Source organism: Sinohyriopsis cumingii, chromosome 11 (assembly GCF_028554795.1).
Source record: "Sinohyriopsis cumingii isolate HCF-2022 chromosome 11, ASM2855479v2, whole genome shotgun sequence".
In the NCBI taxonomy this organism is placed as follows: domain Eukaryota; kingdom Metazoa; phylum Mollusca; class Bivalvia; order Unionida; family Unionidae; genus Sinohyriopsis; species Sinohyriopsis cumingii.
This window is the reverse complement of record NC_142971.1, coordinates 30,168,126-30,185,011: the sequence shown is the minus strand read 5'-3', so window position 1 is coordinate 30,185,011 and position 16,886 is coordinate 30,168,126. Positions and strand designations below refer to the sequence as shown.

Sequence of the window (16,886 nt, the reverse complement as noted above, 5' to 3'; positions counted from 1 at the left end):
TAAGATCGAGGGTTGAATGTGTTGATGTGCTTGTAGTGGCCTGTGACAATGATGTGACACGTCTTTTGATGAATCAGATTAACAATATCCAAGATGTCATTGGTTGAATTCACTATATTTCCCAGTTAATGTCTCTGTCCAATAATAGTATGAATGAGCACTCTGTATTTCTAGTGAATAACAGTTTGAATAAACAAATTCCAACCCAAATCAAATACTGAACACAAAAAGAAAAAAAGACTGATTCTGCCTCCAGAAAAAAGAATAATTTTTTAGATAAACAAGACCATAAAGCCCCCTACACGACCTAAAGTCACAATTAGTATTATCTGGAACCACTATGACAATATTTTCTGGAACCACTATGATAATATTATCTGTAACCATTATGACAATATTATATGGAACCACTATGACAATTAGTATTATCTGGAACCACTATGACAATTAGTATTATCTGTAACCACTATGACAATATTATCTGGAACCACTATAACAATATTATCTGGAACCACTATGACAATTAGTATTATCTGGAACCACTATGACAATTAGTATTATCTGTAACCACTATGACAATATTATCTGGAACCACTATAACAATATTATCTGGAACCACTATGACAATTAGTATTATCTGTAACCACTACGACAATTAGTATTATCTGTAACCACTATGACAATTAGTATTATCTGTAACCACTATGACAATATTATCTGGAACCACTACGACAATTAGTATTATCTGGAACCACTATAACAATATTATCTGGAACCACTATGACAATTAGTATTATCTGTAACCACTACGACAATTAGTATTATCTGTAACCACTATGACAATATTATCTGGAACCACTATGACAATTAGTATTATCTGTAACCACTACGACAATTAGTATTATCTGTAACCACTATGACAATATTATCTGGAACCACTACGACAATTAGTATTATCTGTAACCACTATGACAATTAGTATTATCTGGAACCACTATGACAATTAGTATTATCTGGAACCACTATGACAATATTATCTGTAACCACTATGACAATTAGTATTATCTGTAACCACTACGACAATTAGTATTATCTGTAACCACTATGACAATATTATCTGGAACCACTATAACAATATTATCTGGAACCACTATGACAATATTATCTGGAACCACTATGACAATATATTTTTCTTTCCATTTCAGAACAATCTGTTTAGTACTAAAGTTATAATAAAGAATGTGGTAAATATCAGATACGCTTGGTATATTTATGGGGGAAATTCCAATGAAGATGATCCAGACCCAGATAAATATATTTACTTCCATTGATAATGATTCTAATATTTAACCCACACTCATATAAAAAAAATATTAACTATGTATAATTTGTTTACCAAGCTAAAACATCATCATTGTATATAATTATGAACAATGTGAACTTGATTTTGGACAAGGTAAAGTCCACAATACAAGAATCTATATAGCATATAATGAATTTTAAAATAATATATATATATATATATATATATATATATATATATATATATATATATATATATAAACAATACAAATTAAATAGACACAACACCCTATATTGTGAATAATTATGTCAGTCTAGGTGAATGTGGACGACACCATTTGAGTGAAACTTGTATTGACAGATGTGTAATGTACTGGACTTTAAATTACTTATGCTGACAAGTAGATATCCTTTCCAATGTTATATTATTGTAAAGAAACTGGATAATGCCGGCAAAAGCATATAGACCAGTAATGTTAAAATCTTGTTATTTTCTCATGTTTTCTTTTGTTTTTTTTTTATAGATGTCATAATGTAAGATATTAGTGACATAAGCAATTTTCTAATTATATTCAGACGTCTATTTGATTCTCTTACAGATCCGGTTCAGTACGATGTTGCGATTATACAAAAACAAAATGTATATTAGTCAGTACATGTCGTTATAGAGTAACATTCAACATTACACCTACCTTTCATTATCAGAAAAACTTGCATCACTGCGACGTTCAAAAAATAATTTAATGAATGAAAGAAGAAGACATAATTAAAACTGAAAAAGATCAAAGAGTTTGCAAAGACGTATTAAAGAAAGTATCAAGTGTATAAAAGATGAACACCATTTTGTATGTAGATGTGCTTCTTATAAAAATAACAGACGGAAATATCACGACACGGTGTAATTACATCAACCCTTCAATGGATACGTTTACATTCTAATATCCAGCCAGAAAATAAGTCTAATATTTACAAGAGTTTCAGAATTTTTGTAGTTTAGTGTTAAACGAAGGGAAATAAGTATCAATAGTAACACATAAAAAAGCGTATTTTACAATACTCTTTACAGCGCAGTATGTATTATACTCTTCTTGATATGTCTGGTAGTATGGGTCGGAGGCCTGAAGTACCGAATAAACGTTCTATTCTGTTCCGGTTAAGCAAACAATACTCTGCTAAAACTCGAACTCAAAGCCTGTATTATCAGGCCTGAATATATCTTTATATACTGCACGATCATCACAGTTCGTACTCTTTCTGAATATGTCGCAGCTGTTTGCCTCTCTCGACTTCTTGGTCATCTTCTCCGGGCATTGGTACACGACAACGTTTACAGGATTCTACCATAGTAGTGTGATTATAGGTGTTTGTAATTTTTTTTTAAGATAACTTATCAAGGTCAAAACCTTTTACACCCTATGATTTTTTCCCATTATGGAGTTTTAACACACGTGTGCAACAATTTTGCTACCACTCCGGTGGTGTAGTGGTTAGAGCATCCGCCTCGGATGCGACAGATCGTGGGTTCGAACCCCGGCCGAGTCATACCAAACACTTAAAAAATGGTACTAAGAGCTGCCTCACTTGGCGCTCAGCATTAAGAGGTTAGTGTTAGGACTGGTCGGCCTGGTGTCAGGATAATGTGACCGGGTGGGACATCATGCTACATGTCTGCTGCATGATGCCCCAGTGTAGACATCACTATAAACTTCATACTGCAGACATCGTAGGGATATGACTGAAAAATTGTTAAAGCTACGTTAAAAATCCAAATCACACACACGCACATTTTGCTACTTTCCTCTCGCAAGTGCGCCTCATTGAAACTTTATTTGGCGGGCTTGCACGTGCATTCGCATAAGATACGAGGATAAAATCGTGTTTTTGTCCCCTCCCCCCCCCCCACTATTATCATACCACTCGAATATGAAACCATATTTGGCTACGGTTCCAATACGAGTTTGGTTCCGGATCTGTGCTCAGATTCGCCGGTGGTTTTCCTTTTCAGCCATGCTAATCGTTTTTTTTTTTCCCTCAACAGCCATTGAATAGAGTTTATTAACTGTATTGAGACCGTTTTGTACCGCGGCGAGATGTTCAGAATAAACACGTATTCGCGAATGTAACCGTAGAGAGATTATTTTACCAGCACCGCATGCGCCACCATTTGCTATCGATATACATCCAACAACAAATCAGATAGGTGCACCTATGATAGTCGCTGTGGTCAGAATTCCAATACCACCGATACAAACAGTGGTCACGGCAGTAATTGCGCAAAAGCGTAAATGATCGCACACGCACGCGTTTGTATTTCACAAGTAGCGCAGTTTTTTGGTGATTTCATGTTGCAGTTGTTCCGGTTCCATTATTTTTTCGCGTCGGTAACATTGAGGGTCTGTAATAGTCATGGGTGGCCCAGCCATATAGGGTAAACTAAGTGGTTACCAAGGGCGCCAAGTGGGGAGCCAAGTTTTGGGGTTGAGGCACCGATTGCATGGTTCGCCTAAGGCGCCAGTTGCTGGCAGCTATTTCAGGACCACCACTGATCATAGTTCTTCTATTAATAATGTGATCACAAAGTATAATTGCACATCAACTGCTATGAAGTATTCTTTAGATGAATAAACATTATCGGGACTCACACACCTTTGTTGTTGTTGTAGGGTTTTGCACCATTTTCAGCACAAGATAGGCTATACATGGCAGCTGGTATAAATGGTGGAGGAAGAACCCAGGAAAACCCCGGAAAGAACCACCAACCCATGAAAAGCTACTGGCAAGGTTTCTCACATACCAATATTGGCCAAACCCGAGACTCGAACCCATGCAGACAAAGGTGAGCTGACAATGATTCGTAATGCTGAGCACTTTAGACCACTCATGGCCCCTCACACACCATTAAGATGTAAGACTAGGTTGATTAAAAATACACACACACAAATACATGTACATTGATTATAAGTTGACCATTTGTTTCATCAATTTTCCAAGTACCTGCCTAAATAATAAGGTTCCTCTAATGGTTAATGTTCCCTCGAATTTGTTCCATGCTGTTATTATATGTTGTGGTGAGGGCAACTCTGGAATCTTTTCATCTATGTATTGTTTCACTGCACCTCAGCTACATCACTGTAATTCTAGATAAGTGCAACCAACATACTATAGTCACCAATTTCATTGATTTAGCAAAGTATTTTTTGGTGACAGAGCATCACAGCTCAAAACAACATCTTGAATGTCCACATTAGACGTTTTAAGTTTTCCAGTTTAATCTCAGAAAATCACAAGCTTTTCTGGGTTACCATCAACAATAACATGGCTGGTAAACTCAGCAAAAGCCTGCTTTGGTGGTAAAACTAGTCAGATCATGTCGGGTTGCTAAGACCTCCCTTCTGTAAATGTCAATAGGTATTTTAAACATATTTTCTAAGTTGGAAGGTATAATCAACAGGTACTAGCGGGGGTTGGAAAATGCTCTGTTGCACGCAATGCTCCAATGTTGAGATCTCCACATACAGTGCCATCCAGTTGAGTTTGCAATGGCAGAATTGAGTAAGACAGAGGGAGACGACTTTGCTATGTAAGTATCAATGGCTTAAAGAGGTAGTATACAAAATACAAAAGATGTTAAGATTTACTATGTATTTGACCAAAAGAGTGTCATGTTCTGTTGTGAAATCCAGGTTAACAATGCCATTTTCCCTCGAACATGGGAATCATCGATGCATGTTCATCCCACAAAAAGACATCTCAGAAATGTTTGAATAACTTAGCCATAGCGAGTAAGTCAATACTGGTCAAAGGCAAGGTCATTTGCAAGATGAACCGGGTAGTTCAGGGGTGGGAAAAATACAGCCTATGGGCTGGATCTTCCCCATCTAACATTCCTATTCAACTCACCACAACTCCCCCCAATCGTGGAAACTACTATTTTTGCAACATGAATTGCCTTGTAAAATAAGCTTTCGATAAGCATGTATGCAGGCAATTTTTATTAAGTATATTTATTTCATTGTGGAAAATGGGGTCTGTTTACAATGTATTGTGATTCCATTAATACAGTAAAAATGTGTGGACCATGAAGTTTTATCAAAATTTGTGAATGCTCCCTGCACAAAATATTGCCCACCCATGCAGGTGGTCGAACACTTCTACCAAGGGTATTCTGTGAGTTATCCTGGGTTATCAAAAACCTTTTCCTTATTTGTACCCTGACTGCTTTTTTTCAGAGTCATTCTGGATGCAGTTCTGAGGGCCCCTAACACAGCCACATTTGTAACTGCGGGAGTCATAGAGTGCAATGCAGTTATCACAGGATATGGTTTTCACCAGGTGTCATTTTCCCACGAATTCGTAATTATTATTATCGCCATCTATCCAGGTATGATCAGATCAGACATTATTCAAGATAACATAAGATTTATTTAAAATAATTTAACACAATTATTCAACATAAAATTTGTCTAGCTATTTACATGATATAAAATCACTAAAGACGTATCACATCAAGACATACAACCACTGCATAATACACAGATACACATGGACAAAACATATGACGCATAACTTAAAATATAAGCAAACAAAGCATTTTAAAAGAGCACTAATTAAAAGTGAATTCTGTATTTAGGTAACTGAAGAAAATTAAAAAATCAGCTTATGACGATCCAAAAGATGAAACATAAAATAAGATTAAAAACATGAAGAGATGCAGATTATGTCTTACTTAAAAGGAATGGACCGAACTGTAGGGCACTTGACAATACACAAGACAGGGAGAGTAAAACAAAATGGTAACATATTTATGGACATTATCTTGGCAGACAATTGGGGGGGGGGGGGAACTATTATTATTATTATTTGCAGATATTACAATTAAATTCTTTACCATTCAAGGTTAAAATTAAAGATCTAAACAAATAAAATTTGATTGGTTTCTAAAGTGATTATGTTGATTATTGCATTGGATGCAGTAAATGCTTCTGCAGTTAACCCAGACTAATGATAATAACCTTTAACATTAGCATTAATATAATCCTTGAATTTCCTTGCTTTTTGTTTTGGGATAAATTTATGGTATGACATGTATCTGAACATATTTTTTCTATGTTTTGCTAGATATATTTGAAAATATATGACAGAAGGAACCAAATATTTTCATCATCTGGAAATGGTGCTGTTATAGATAGGTAATAGCTTTCTTTGGAATGGCACCCAAATGACTAATAAAAAATTCTTCTTAAGCCATCTGCATACTGAGCGCACAAAATATACAGCCATTAAAGTGTTTAAAATAAAGTCTATTTTAAAATCAAAGCAAAAAGTATTTGTCTCTGCTAATACAATTAAATGAAGCATTTAGAAAAAAATCCTATTTTGTTTTAAAAGTTAGTCTCTACTGCAAGACTTCACAGAAGGAAACAAATTATGGGAAACATTTCAAATCTTTCCTGCTCATTTCCAACTCATTTCAAACCCCAAGGCCTATTTTCTCATCTCTGGAAGGTCAAGTCATTCACCAATCACCTAGATTTAAATTCTTCACAATCCACAACTATGAGCCTTAGGCTAGAACTTCAATTATTGGAATGATTTTTTTGCTATAAAAATACACATATCTTTTGAATAGAGACATCAGTTGTTTGTTGGATTTATAACTATGATTTTATATTGCCAAAGCAGATAACATCTGAAAAGTCATGAAGAGGAAAAACATAGTCAAAAGGATTGTAACATCAATCAATGTGTGTGTGTGTGTGTATTAATCAATCCTGAGTCAACATGATATCCATAAAGCTTTGGAAAAGTGTTGACTTTTCTAGGAGTGCTGCATTCAAGATAGAGTCTAGAGCCTCAACATTCCTTACAAGCTGTATCATTTATAACTTACATCAAATGACTTTTGATTTGTGATCAGCTGCAGGCAAACTAAATCAACTCTCCTAATCTGACCAGGTAACAACATAATCTCAGCACAATCATTCATGTGATAGGAAGACAAGATAAACTGTAAAAAAGTATTCCTTTCATTGGATAGCAAAACAAACAATGACTCATTTCATTGGATAGTCTGTGGCTAACCAGTGGATCATAAATATTGTCACGGTAAGATCCCCCCATCTCCTGTAAAGTGGAAAATAAAGTCAAAGTTGTCATAAAATCTTAACTGTTAACTGTTACATTTGTATAAAGAAAAAACACCTCAGATCACTTTACAAACTGTTACAATCCAAATACTACACAAAACCTATGAAAACACTTGTATTAACCCTCCTACACTCTCCAAATTACCAAATTAAGGCAATCAAAGGGGTGGGCAATAATTTTCAAATGGGGGAGGGGCACTTCATGAATTTTGGCAAGTCATCATGAACTATGCATTTCTACTACCTCATATTCCATTGTGTTTTACCATGCAAAGTAAATGTGTATTACTATACCACTCTGGTGGCCTTGTGGTTAGAGCATCAACCTTGGACAAAGGAGGTTGTGGGTTTGAATCCCAGCTGAGTCACACCAAAGACTTATAAAAATGGTACTAGCAGCTGCCTCACAAGGTGCTCAGTGTTAAGAGGTTAATTTTAGGACTGGTCGGCCTGGTGTCAGGACAATGTGACTGGGAGAGATATCATGTTAAAGTTTACTGCATGATGACCCAATACTAGACATCACTATAAACTGCCACACTGCAGACTGAATTTTTTTTAAAGGTACATTAAAAATCCAAAATCACACATAAATGTTTATTACCATAAAGTCCTCCATGTGCTGCTGCTTCAGTGGTGTTTAATCAACCATTTAAGTAGAAGCAATAACAGACAACAAATCAATTACGTTAATTTTAATTGATGAAGATTCTAGTAGTTTCCTCAAGCGCTGGGAGTCAGGGCACGCAAGAACATGAAGCATTGTGAATGAATTAGGTACTTTTAGCTACATTTAATGAAACTAACCTGAAATTTATTGACTAGATTGGATAAAATTTGATATGCAGTGTGGAATGAAACTACAGTAACTTCTGGTTTCATTAATGGTATTATTGTGTGCTATTTCAGATTACAGACAATAAGAAAGTTGCATCACTGATGCTAAAATGCTTTATCCAGTTTTGATAAGAAGAGAGAGAGTGAGGCATATGTATTCCATGACATTATTCTTCTTGCACATCAAAATGAAATATGCCCCGATAAATGAGAGAGAGAGACAGAGAGAGCAGCACTTCTTCATGCTATTTTGTACCTTACTGTCCCTATTCAGATGAAGCTTTTCTCAAAAAGAGAAAACTGTAAATTAAATTAAATAGTAAACAGAAACTATAAAAATACATACCATACTCCTTCAGTTTCAAAGTTTAAACATTCATAATATTGATATCTATACAGACTCCATTTAGGTTAAATCCCAATAATGACCATTTAGCATGATGTCTAGTTTTCTTTGCAAGTAAAATGACCTCTCCATTCCCAACAAATAAGTATATCCTTTCAGTAAGACTCACTGCATGCACACTTCCAGTACTTAGGTGGCATCCAACTTGGATCTTTACTCATGTGTGTTGTTGTTTTTAACTGCTCTGACAGTTCTGTTGGCAAGTACAAAAAGTGTCACCAGTTAAGAGAGCACCTGTCATTTTCTGGCATTACATGGTACTCTATTCACATATCCTATGGGTAGCCTAATTTCCCTATTGGTAACCTCACTAATTTTATCTCATCTGCTGATTCTTGCTCTCAAACACATTATCTGGAAGTGACCTGACCACAACTGTAGCATATTTAATTAGCATGTAAATAACACTGCAAAGCCACATGGTTTGATAAGGGATACCCTAACTAAAACTAGAAGGAAGTGTTTACTAAGAGGTGTTAATTGATAATGGAATATAGTATTACCATTGTTCATGAACAAGACTGCAACTGTAAAGTTTACTAAACAATACAGATTACAACCATCCTAAACCTACACCTCTCTCTCTCTCTCTTTCATATCTGTGCATATTTCATTTGATCATGAGGTACATGAGAAAAAATGCAATGGAATATCTGTCTTTGTCAAGGTTATTCATCATGAGGTACATGAGAAAAAATGCTATGGAATATATGTCTTTGTCAAGGTTATTCATCATGAGGTACATGAGAAAAAATGCAATGGGATATCTGTCTTTGTCATGGTTATTCATCATGAGGTACATGAGAAAAAATGCAATGGAATATGTCTTTGTCAAGATTATTCATCATGAGGTACATGAGAAAAAATGCAACAGAATATCTGTCTTTGTCAAGGTTATTCATATTGAGGCACATGAGAAAAAATGCAATGGGATATCTGTCTTTGTCAAGGTTATTCATTCCGTAACCTGTCTCTTCTAATACACATATATGTAATCAAATTTAAACAACTATATTACCACTGCATGCTGCTTTAGTGCAATTGCATCTGATGTAAGTGAATTTAATAATGATGATTGTGTAAATATTTTAAATCATTCATAATGTCAGGTCCTATACTTTTTCATACATGATCTTTTCCCCAAAATGATAATTATTGTTACACACACTTGGACAATTTTTTTTACATACAAGAAATTACATGACATACGATAAAACGATTTGAATGACATAATCCATATATAAATCAATTCTGAGCATATGACGAAGCCAAAATTTTCTGGTAAAAAAGTATCGACTTGTAGGCCAGCAAATACAGTATTTCAGTGTTTGTTGTGTCTTAAAATTGGCACTTTGTAGTTAACATGAAATCCACAAAACTGGTACTCCATGAAAACTGGTGCCTGATGTAAAATAGTGAATTTACAATGTGTTAAAAACGAAGTCTTGTGTGAGTTTTTAATTTCTTGATTTAATAAACTGGAGACTATCATGTCAAATATGGATGCTTTAAATTTTCTTTGTCTTTCTTGTTGAGCTTTCAGATGAACAACGCAGCTAGAGATTTTCTCACTAATCGATTCTGCCCAATTTCATGATGCTGTCACAAACAGATTATGAGAACCAAACAAGTATCACCTGGTGTAAGTATATGATATTAACCATTGCAGCACTGTTGTCATGAAGAATCACTGCACATTCTTTTTTTAATACACCTAGAATAGATATTCTTCACTGAATAAGTATGCAAAACAATGATGCCTTGTATTTTAAAAAGTTGATAAAAAATACATTTTTTTTATACTTATGAAGTTAAGGATACATAGCATCAGTAAACTGTATATAACTGTATTTTTACACATTTTCCAAAGTGAAAGAATGTATATGTTGTTGTTGTAGGGTTTAACGCCATTTTTCAGCACACGATAGGCTATACATGGCAGCCAGTATTAATGGTGGAGGAAGAACCTGGGGAAACACCAGAAAGAACCACCAACCAACAAGATGCTACTGGCAAGCTTTCTCACATACCCACATTAGCCGAATCCGAGACTCGAACCCACAAAGACAGAGGTGAGATGGCAGTGATCCGTAATGGAGAGTGCTTTAGACCACTCAGCCACTCAGGGCCCCAAAGGAAAGAAAGTATAAAAGATGGAAATAATTCAATGCATATATGCAATTCATCTCCCACAGACAATTAAGCCATCTTCCTTGCTAGGATATGGTTTAATAACAATGTCAGCCAATGAAAAAATTTGCTGTCATCCTTACTACGATCTGGTTTAATAGTGATGTCTATCTCTGACAATTTAGCTGTGTTCCTTGCCATGATCTGATTTATTAATTATGTCTCTGAAAATTTAGTTGTCTACCTTGTTAGGATCTGTTTTAATAATGATGTCTGTCTCTGAAAATTTAGTTGTCTTCCTTGCTAGGATCTGGTTTAACAACAATCTTTTCACCAACCAGTTCTGCATTAACACCAAACTCCTGAAGCAAGTGAACGTTGTCAGCAAGTCCCTCCATTTTAATCCCTGCCAGAACAGCTTTATTATTGTTATTACCCTCACAAAGGTTGTGGATAGCAAACACTGCCCACTGCGTGATGACTGAATCAAAAGCTAAGAAATTCAATGTCAAGAAGATGGTACTCTGTTCACAGTATTATATTCTGGCTAAGAAAAGAGTCATGTGACTTGTTAACAAAGAAAAGAATTAAAAGGTTTTTTTTACACTAAAAGGCATGACATGAAGAACAAATCAAAATTAAAAGTTAAATACAATTTTTTTTGTGCAATATATTTACAACAAATAAACCTCAATGGTTCAACAAAGTCAACACAGTATCCATCAAGCACTTCTACATGCAAATGCTATTACTCTATGGTCTTAAACTAAGTTTCAGAAAGAGTGAAAACCAACAAGTTTTGTAAAACAGAACAATTTATTTCCCTAGAATACAAATTGAAAATGTAAAAAGAACTTAAAGTATTGTGTATTAAATCCCAATCAGTCCTAAAAATTCTATCACAAGTTCAAATGCATGAAGTTAAATTAAATTCCAATGGTGTTCCAAATAAATTCCATTATGAAGTGCTGATGAACCTTAAGTCTCAAATGTACTATTGTGCCAATGGCCTGGAATTTGGCAATGTATTAACAATCTTTTGATGTATTACAATAATATAATCCAGAATGTCCTTGTCTGAATTAAACATATATCTGAGTCATGCAAAAACATAACAAAATCCTACACGAACAGATCTGAGTCAATTAACCATATATCTGAGTCATGCAACAACATAACAAAATCTTACACAAACAGATCTGAGTCATGCAATCATAGATCCAAGTCATATAAAAAAGTTGTGGGTCGTGCAACGAGATAAGACAAATTTTGAAATTTCAAATTAGTCATGCAATGGTAGACCTGAGTAATGACAGATCTAGGTCATGCAACAGATTTTAGTCTGCATGCAAGTATTATCATTGAGAACATATCTTACCACATTTTAGCATTCACACATAGTAATTTAATTGACAAGTCCAACTGCTGAAATCACTGAGCTTAAACTCCTATTTAATACTGTGATGAAACATCATATTTTTGTGTTACATATATGTTACATGGAGAAAATAATGCACATCTGCATATCAATTATGTTTAAAAATTCATTTGTGTCTAAGACAATGGAACCTGTTTTTCACTCTGCTCACATGTGAGTTTGGTGATCTTAATAAGACCACTATGTTGAGATGTGTTCTGTTTATTATAAAAATGTTGAAAAGATAAATTCATGCTTCTCTATTTCCTAGTAAGGTCACTGCAACAGTTCTGACAATGTTTTCATGTTGAGCCAGTGAACACATTATATCAACCAAAACAGCCAAAATGATGAATGAACTGTGACATAAAGAAACATCAAAATATGCTTATGGTGATGTCATATAATTAAATTTAACCGCTTATGCTGACACATTTCATATGGTTTCAGACAGAACAGTAGTTTCCATACCTAGGTCAGTTACATCTTAATGATACAATCCAACCATGTATTATTTTTAGTCATTCATCAATTGAACTTATGATAAACAATGGTGAACAATTTGTCAGTAAAATATTTTCACATGTATAATAAAAATTAATATTTATCCATTCTTTTTTGTGACAGATGTTTGAAAGTGACCAAGAAAAGAAGGTGCCTGCATGTGAACTGACAGCTAATCATCTCTGGATGTTATGTATGCATGATGTTTTTACACGTCATCAATCCTTTAGGACTGCATCTAATGAAAGTGATCTGTTCAGGTTCATCAACAGAATTAAAAGCAATTATCTGGAAGTAACTACCAAACTTTCTACTCCCCTACTTTAACACTTCACCCCTAAGAACATCAGTTCGATCAGCTTTCAGTGAGAAAAAATATAAGTACATAACCTTTCACTGTATTTTAGTGCTATCCTCCTATGGCAAACAGAAATTCCAGCATAAAAAAAATTATCATTATTATTTTATACTGATGAAAGCTCAAAGCATTTTGTTAACAAGATATTCAAATCATAACCAAAGTAGGTCATTTGATTATATAGCTAATATTTTTAAATGAAAAACATTAAATGGAACTGGAACAACAGAAATTATGACTTATGAGGTCCATCAGACATTATTTGACAACTGATATAAGGGAAATAATTCAACAATTTACTAGCTGTACCAGATATACTCTACTCCCTTGTTTCATCCAAAGTGTTGCCATCCTGTCTCGTTGTTTGGACATGTATAAATTTGGTTTATTAATTGTATTTTTCAGGTTAAATTTGATTTTCAGTTGAAATTTTAGAATAAAAAGTATTTTTTGTGTTGGTTTTAGTAATCAATCAAGTAATTATCTTTAAAAAGGTTTCTTACTTGGTAAAGTTTCTGATCACGATACAGAGTTGACAGCAAAGATTGATTTTGTTTGATAACTGGTGAAAACTGCTTTCAAATAACGACGAGATTCTGTGCCTGAGCAGATCAATAAAATGCAGGACATTAATCATTATTTAGTTAATTAGTATTTAAATTTGTTTGTATCTTTAGTCACTATATTCAAATTCAATATATTGAAAAAATGAAGAAAAACAATTATGCTTAAATAAACTTGACTTTGTTATAAAGGATACATGGATTACGTTCGTCGAGCTTTGTCAAGTCCAGGATTAATGGTATTCCATGAAGTTCCCTTACCTGAAACATAAAGAAATATTAATCACTGATGATAATGTAACATACCTAGATTAATTAAATATTAAATGCACCAACAGATCTGGGTCTGCAGTTTATTAGGAGTAATCATCAGAACAAAGTAGACCTTGATCTACAGGTGCATTATGTTTTGATAGATCAGAATCTATGTTATTTGCAGTTGGACCCAACATATAGGCAAGCTTATATAGTAATACTCTGAAATTTCTTGACATCAAAACCTCAATCAACTGAAAATTCCCTTCAAATCAAAATGCTTTTCTGGTCCTGAACAATTTCTTCTATAATTTTTTCAAATTGTAACACAGTAAACTGTCATCTCTCGACTATAAAAATCAACACAGACTTTCAGTCCCAAATGCTAATTTACACAAAAAAACACGCCATAAAACCAAATTTCAATTATGTATGTGACAAGCCAATGCAGTGTACAATAAACAACCAAGATAAGAACTCATACAAAAATACAATAATATCCTAATATCACAGATATCTATTTGAAAATTTGACTGGCTATTGATTTTATTTGGTCAAAACATATTTGTGCATTCTTGTATGTTAGGTCATAGATCTGATAGTATCTCATATCTAGGTGAAAAGCCAGAAACTCAGTAAGCCCCCACCCCCCAATATTCCAAATATAAATTTTAATTTGGTCTGGAGAGTTTTCACTCTTGGTCTTGAGAGGTTTTGCTGGATTTATTTGATAAAGACAAAGAAGCAAAGGAATAATAGTGTTACTGCAATCATGATCTATACCTTCACAAAAAATATTTGCCATAATTCATTACTTTCCCTGTCCTACAATAAGCTCATCTTTTACCTTATCCAGGTTAGTTTTATTCTTATAGGCTAAATTTCCTATAAGTCTTATCAAATCCTTTTTAAGTCCATAGGATGGATGTTGTACATCCACCAAGTGATTCTGTGACATCTTCTCCACAGCACTGAATGAGTTGTCTCCCTCTTTCCCCAGTTCGTTTATACTTTGAAGAAGGTCTGAAATTATTTTTAAAGAGATGTATGGAGTTGACAAACTCACAATAAAATATCGATCATGGCAGAGTACGTGATAAATATCTAGAATAATTTGGTCTTACCATGCATGACCCCTAAAAAAAAATATTATGCAAGCAATTCTATTCTGCGGTCAAATAATCTGAAGAACAAAATATGGAAAATGTCATCTCTGAAACAGAAAATCCTGCTTAAGTGGCTATGCCTGCAGTGTCCATCTTATTTGGACGCTGCAAAATATGGTATGCTAACACGGTAAAAGTACATGAACAAATCCCTGGTAAAAATAAAAAAATAAAAGCTACAATAGTGCCATATGAAAATTTATACAAATATTAGCTATACAATGGAAAAAACGGACTTAGCAAAATGTAAATATTGAGAGAGAGAGAGAGAGATGACTTAAATATAAAATACAAAATTAGCTTCCATAACAGGAAATCAAAGGTAGGATGTCCTCAGTTAATTCTGTGATTCAAGGCCTTTGTGTTTGTTTCTATTTTTCTTACTATTTGAAAATATCATAGAAAACTGCTTTTAAAATACTATTAGATCAAATACAAATTAATCAAGATCATACAACACAGCCTCTAAAATACTATTAGATCAAATACAAATTAATCAAGATCATACAACACAGCCTCTAAAATACTATTAGATCAAATACAAATTAACCAGACATTACAAAACAGTTAACCAGACCTTACAAAACAGCAATTAAAAAAATTATCAGATCAAGTATAAATCATGGATTTTGTGTCACATATGTTCACAAATTGTGATAAAAAGAGAATAAGTGATTTTGTTTTTCCCTGAATGTGTACTTTGATTTCATTATTAAGTGTCATAATTTGAATAATGATGAAGAATATAGGAATCTACCGATCATTCTGTCAAACTGGGAGTATTATAAAACGTTTTCCAAGCAGACCCTATATGATGATTCTGATTTATTTCCAAGCGTAGTGGACACACTGATCACAAAACCATATAAATTCTGGAAAAAAAACATTTAGATTTAGATCATTTAGGCACTCATCTGGTGAAAATAAGTCAGAGAGACAGAATGTTGACAAATAGGTCATACTTTTTAACAGAGATGAGAAATTTTGAAAAACATATCTTCATTTGCCTGTTAGATACCTCATTAGGAAATACAAGCAACAAATAACAAGTAGAACAAGGCAAAATTGTATTTTGGGATGAGACAAGGGATTACATTTAAGTGGGACAGGTGCACCTTTGTACCACTGTAAAATCTCCAGTTTACTTTCAAAGTATTCGCTAATGGGATTTAATGTAATTATTATCCTAAAGTGACTCATATAATAAAAAAGCTACCAATAAAAAATGGAGTGCAAAGTACTTTCATAATTCTTTCCAACAAGTGTCATCATTTGTTTTCCTTTAAATCTCAAAATCTTTCAATGAAAATATTTTCTCTAGCTGTAGCATCAGTTGTCTGAATTTCTTACATTTCCATAAGACTACTATTTCATAAACTAATGAAAATTTCCTACTATCTTCATGTTAGCAGGCTTTTTGTTCCAGTCATACATCATTTCTGCATACATATCAGGGGCAGGTAACACGTGCACAACCCATACTTTAAACATTGTCTTTTGTAAATGACACCATACAAATTTATATAATAGGAATGAAAATGGGGTTTTCTGGTCTGGATTATTAAAAATAAATAGAAATGTCTATAACTGATCTTTAAACAGTTGCCTTAGTTCAATTAGTTTGCATTTATACCTTATCTATTCATTTATAAGTTGAGTCAAATTGCAAGAAACAATTATCCTGACCTGCCGTATCATAAAGTACCTGTAGATTTAGGGTCAAGGTTTTTTTATTCTATGGCAAATCCTAATTAACTGCATGGACCAGATCTGCCAGCACATTATGCACTGATGGATCTGAG

General features: G+C 33.8%; 1 protein-coding gene across 2 annotated transcripts in view; it reads right to left on the bottom strand.

Annotated features, from left to right (window-relative positions):
• Positions 1–16,886, bottom strand: part of LOC149787840 (ataxin-10-like) — a 118,719-nt gene that overhangs the window by 85,693 nt on the left and 16,140 nt on the right. The window contains exons 7-9 of one of the 2 annotated variants that reach the window (XR_016424115.1): positions 14,766–14,941; positions 13,861–13,924; positions 8,632–11,302 (exon numbers count right to left, since the gene is read on the bottom strand). Coding sequence is in view for 1 of the 2 variants with exons in the window: in XM_089974058.1 (XP_089830184.1) it covers positions 11,109–11,302; positions 13,861–13,924; positions 14,766–14,941 (434 nt within the window). In the remaining variant the exon portion in view is untranslated. Of the gene's footprint in view, positions 1–5,701; positions 11,303–13,860; positions 13,925–14,765; positions 14,942–16,886 lie in introns of those variants that run through there. The other variant, XM_089974058.1, reaches the window with a different exon arrangement.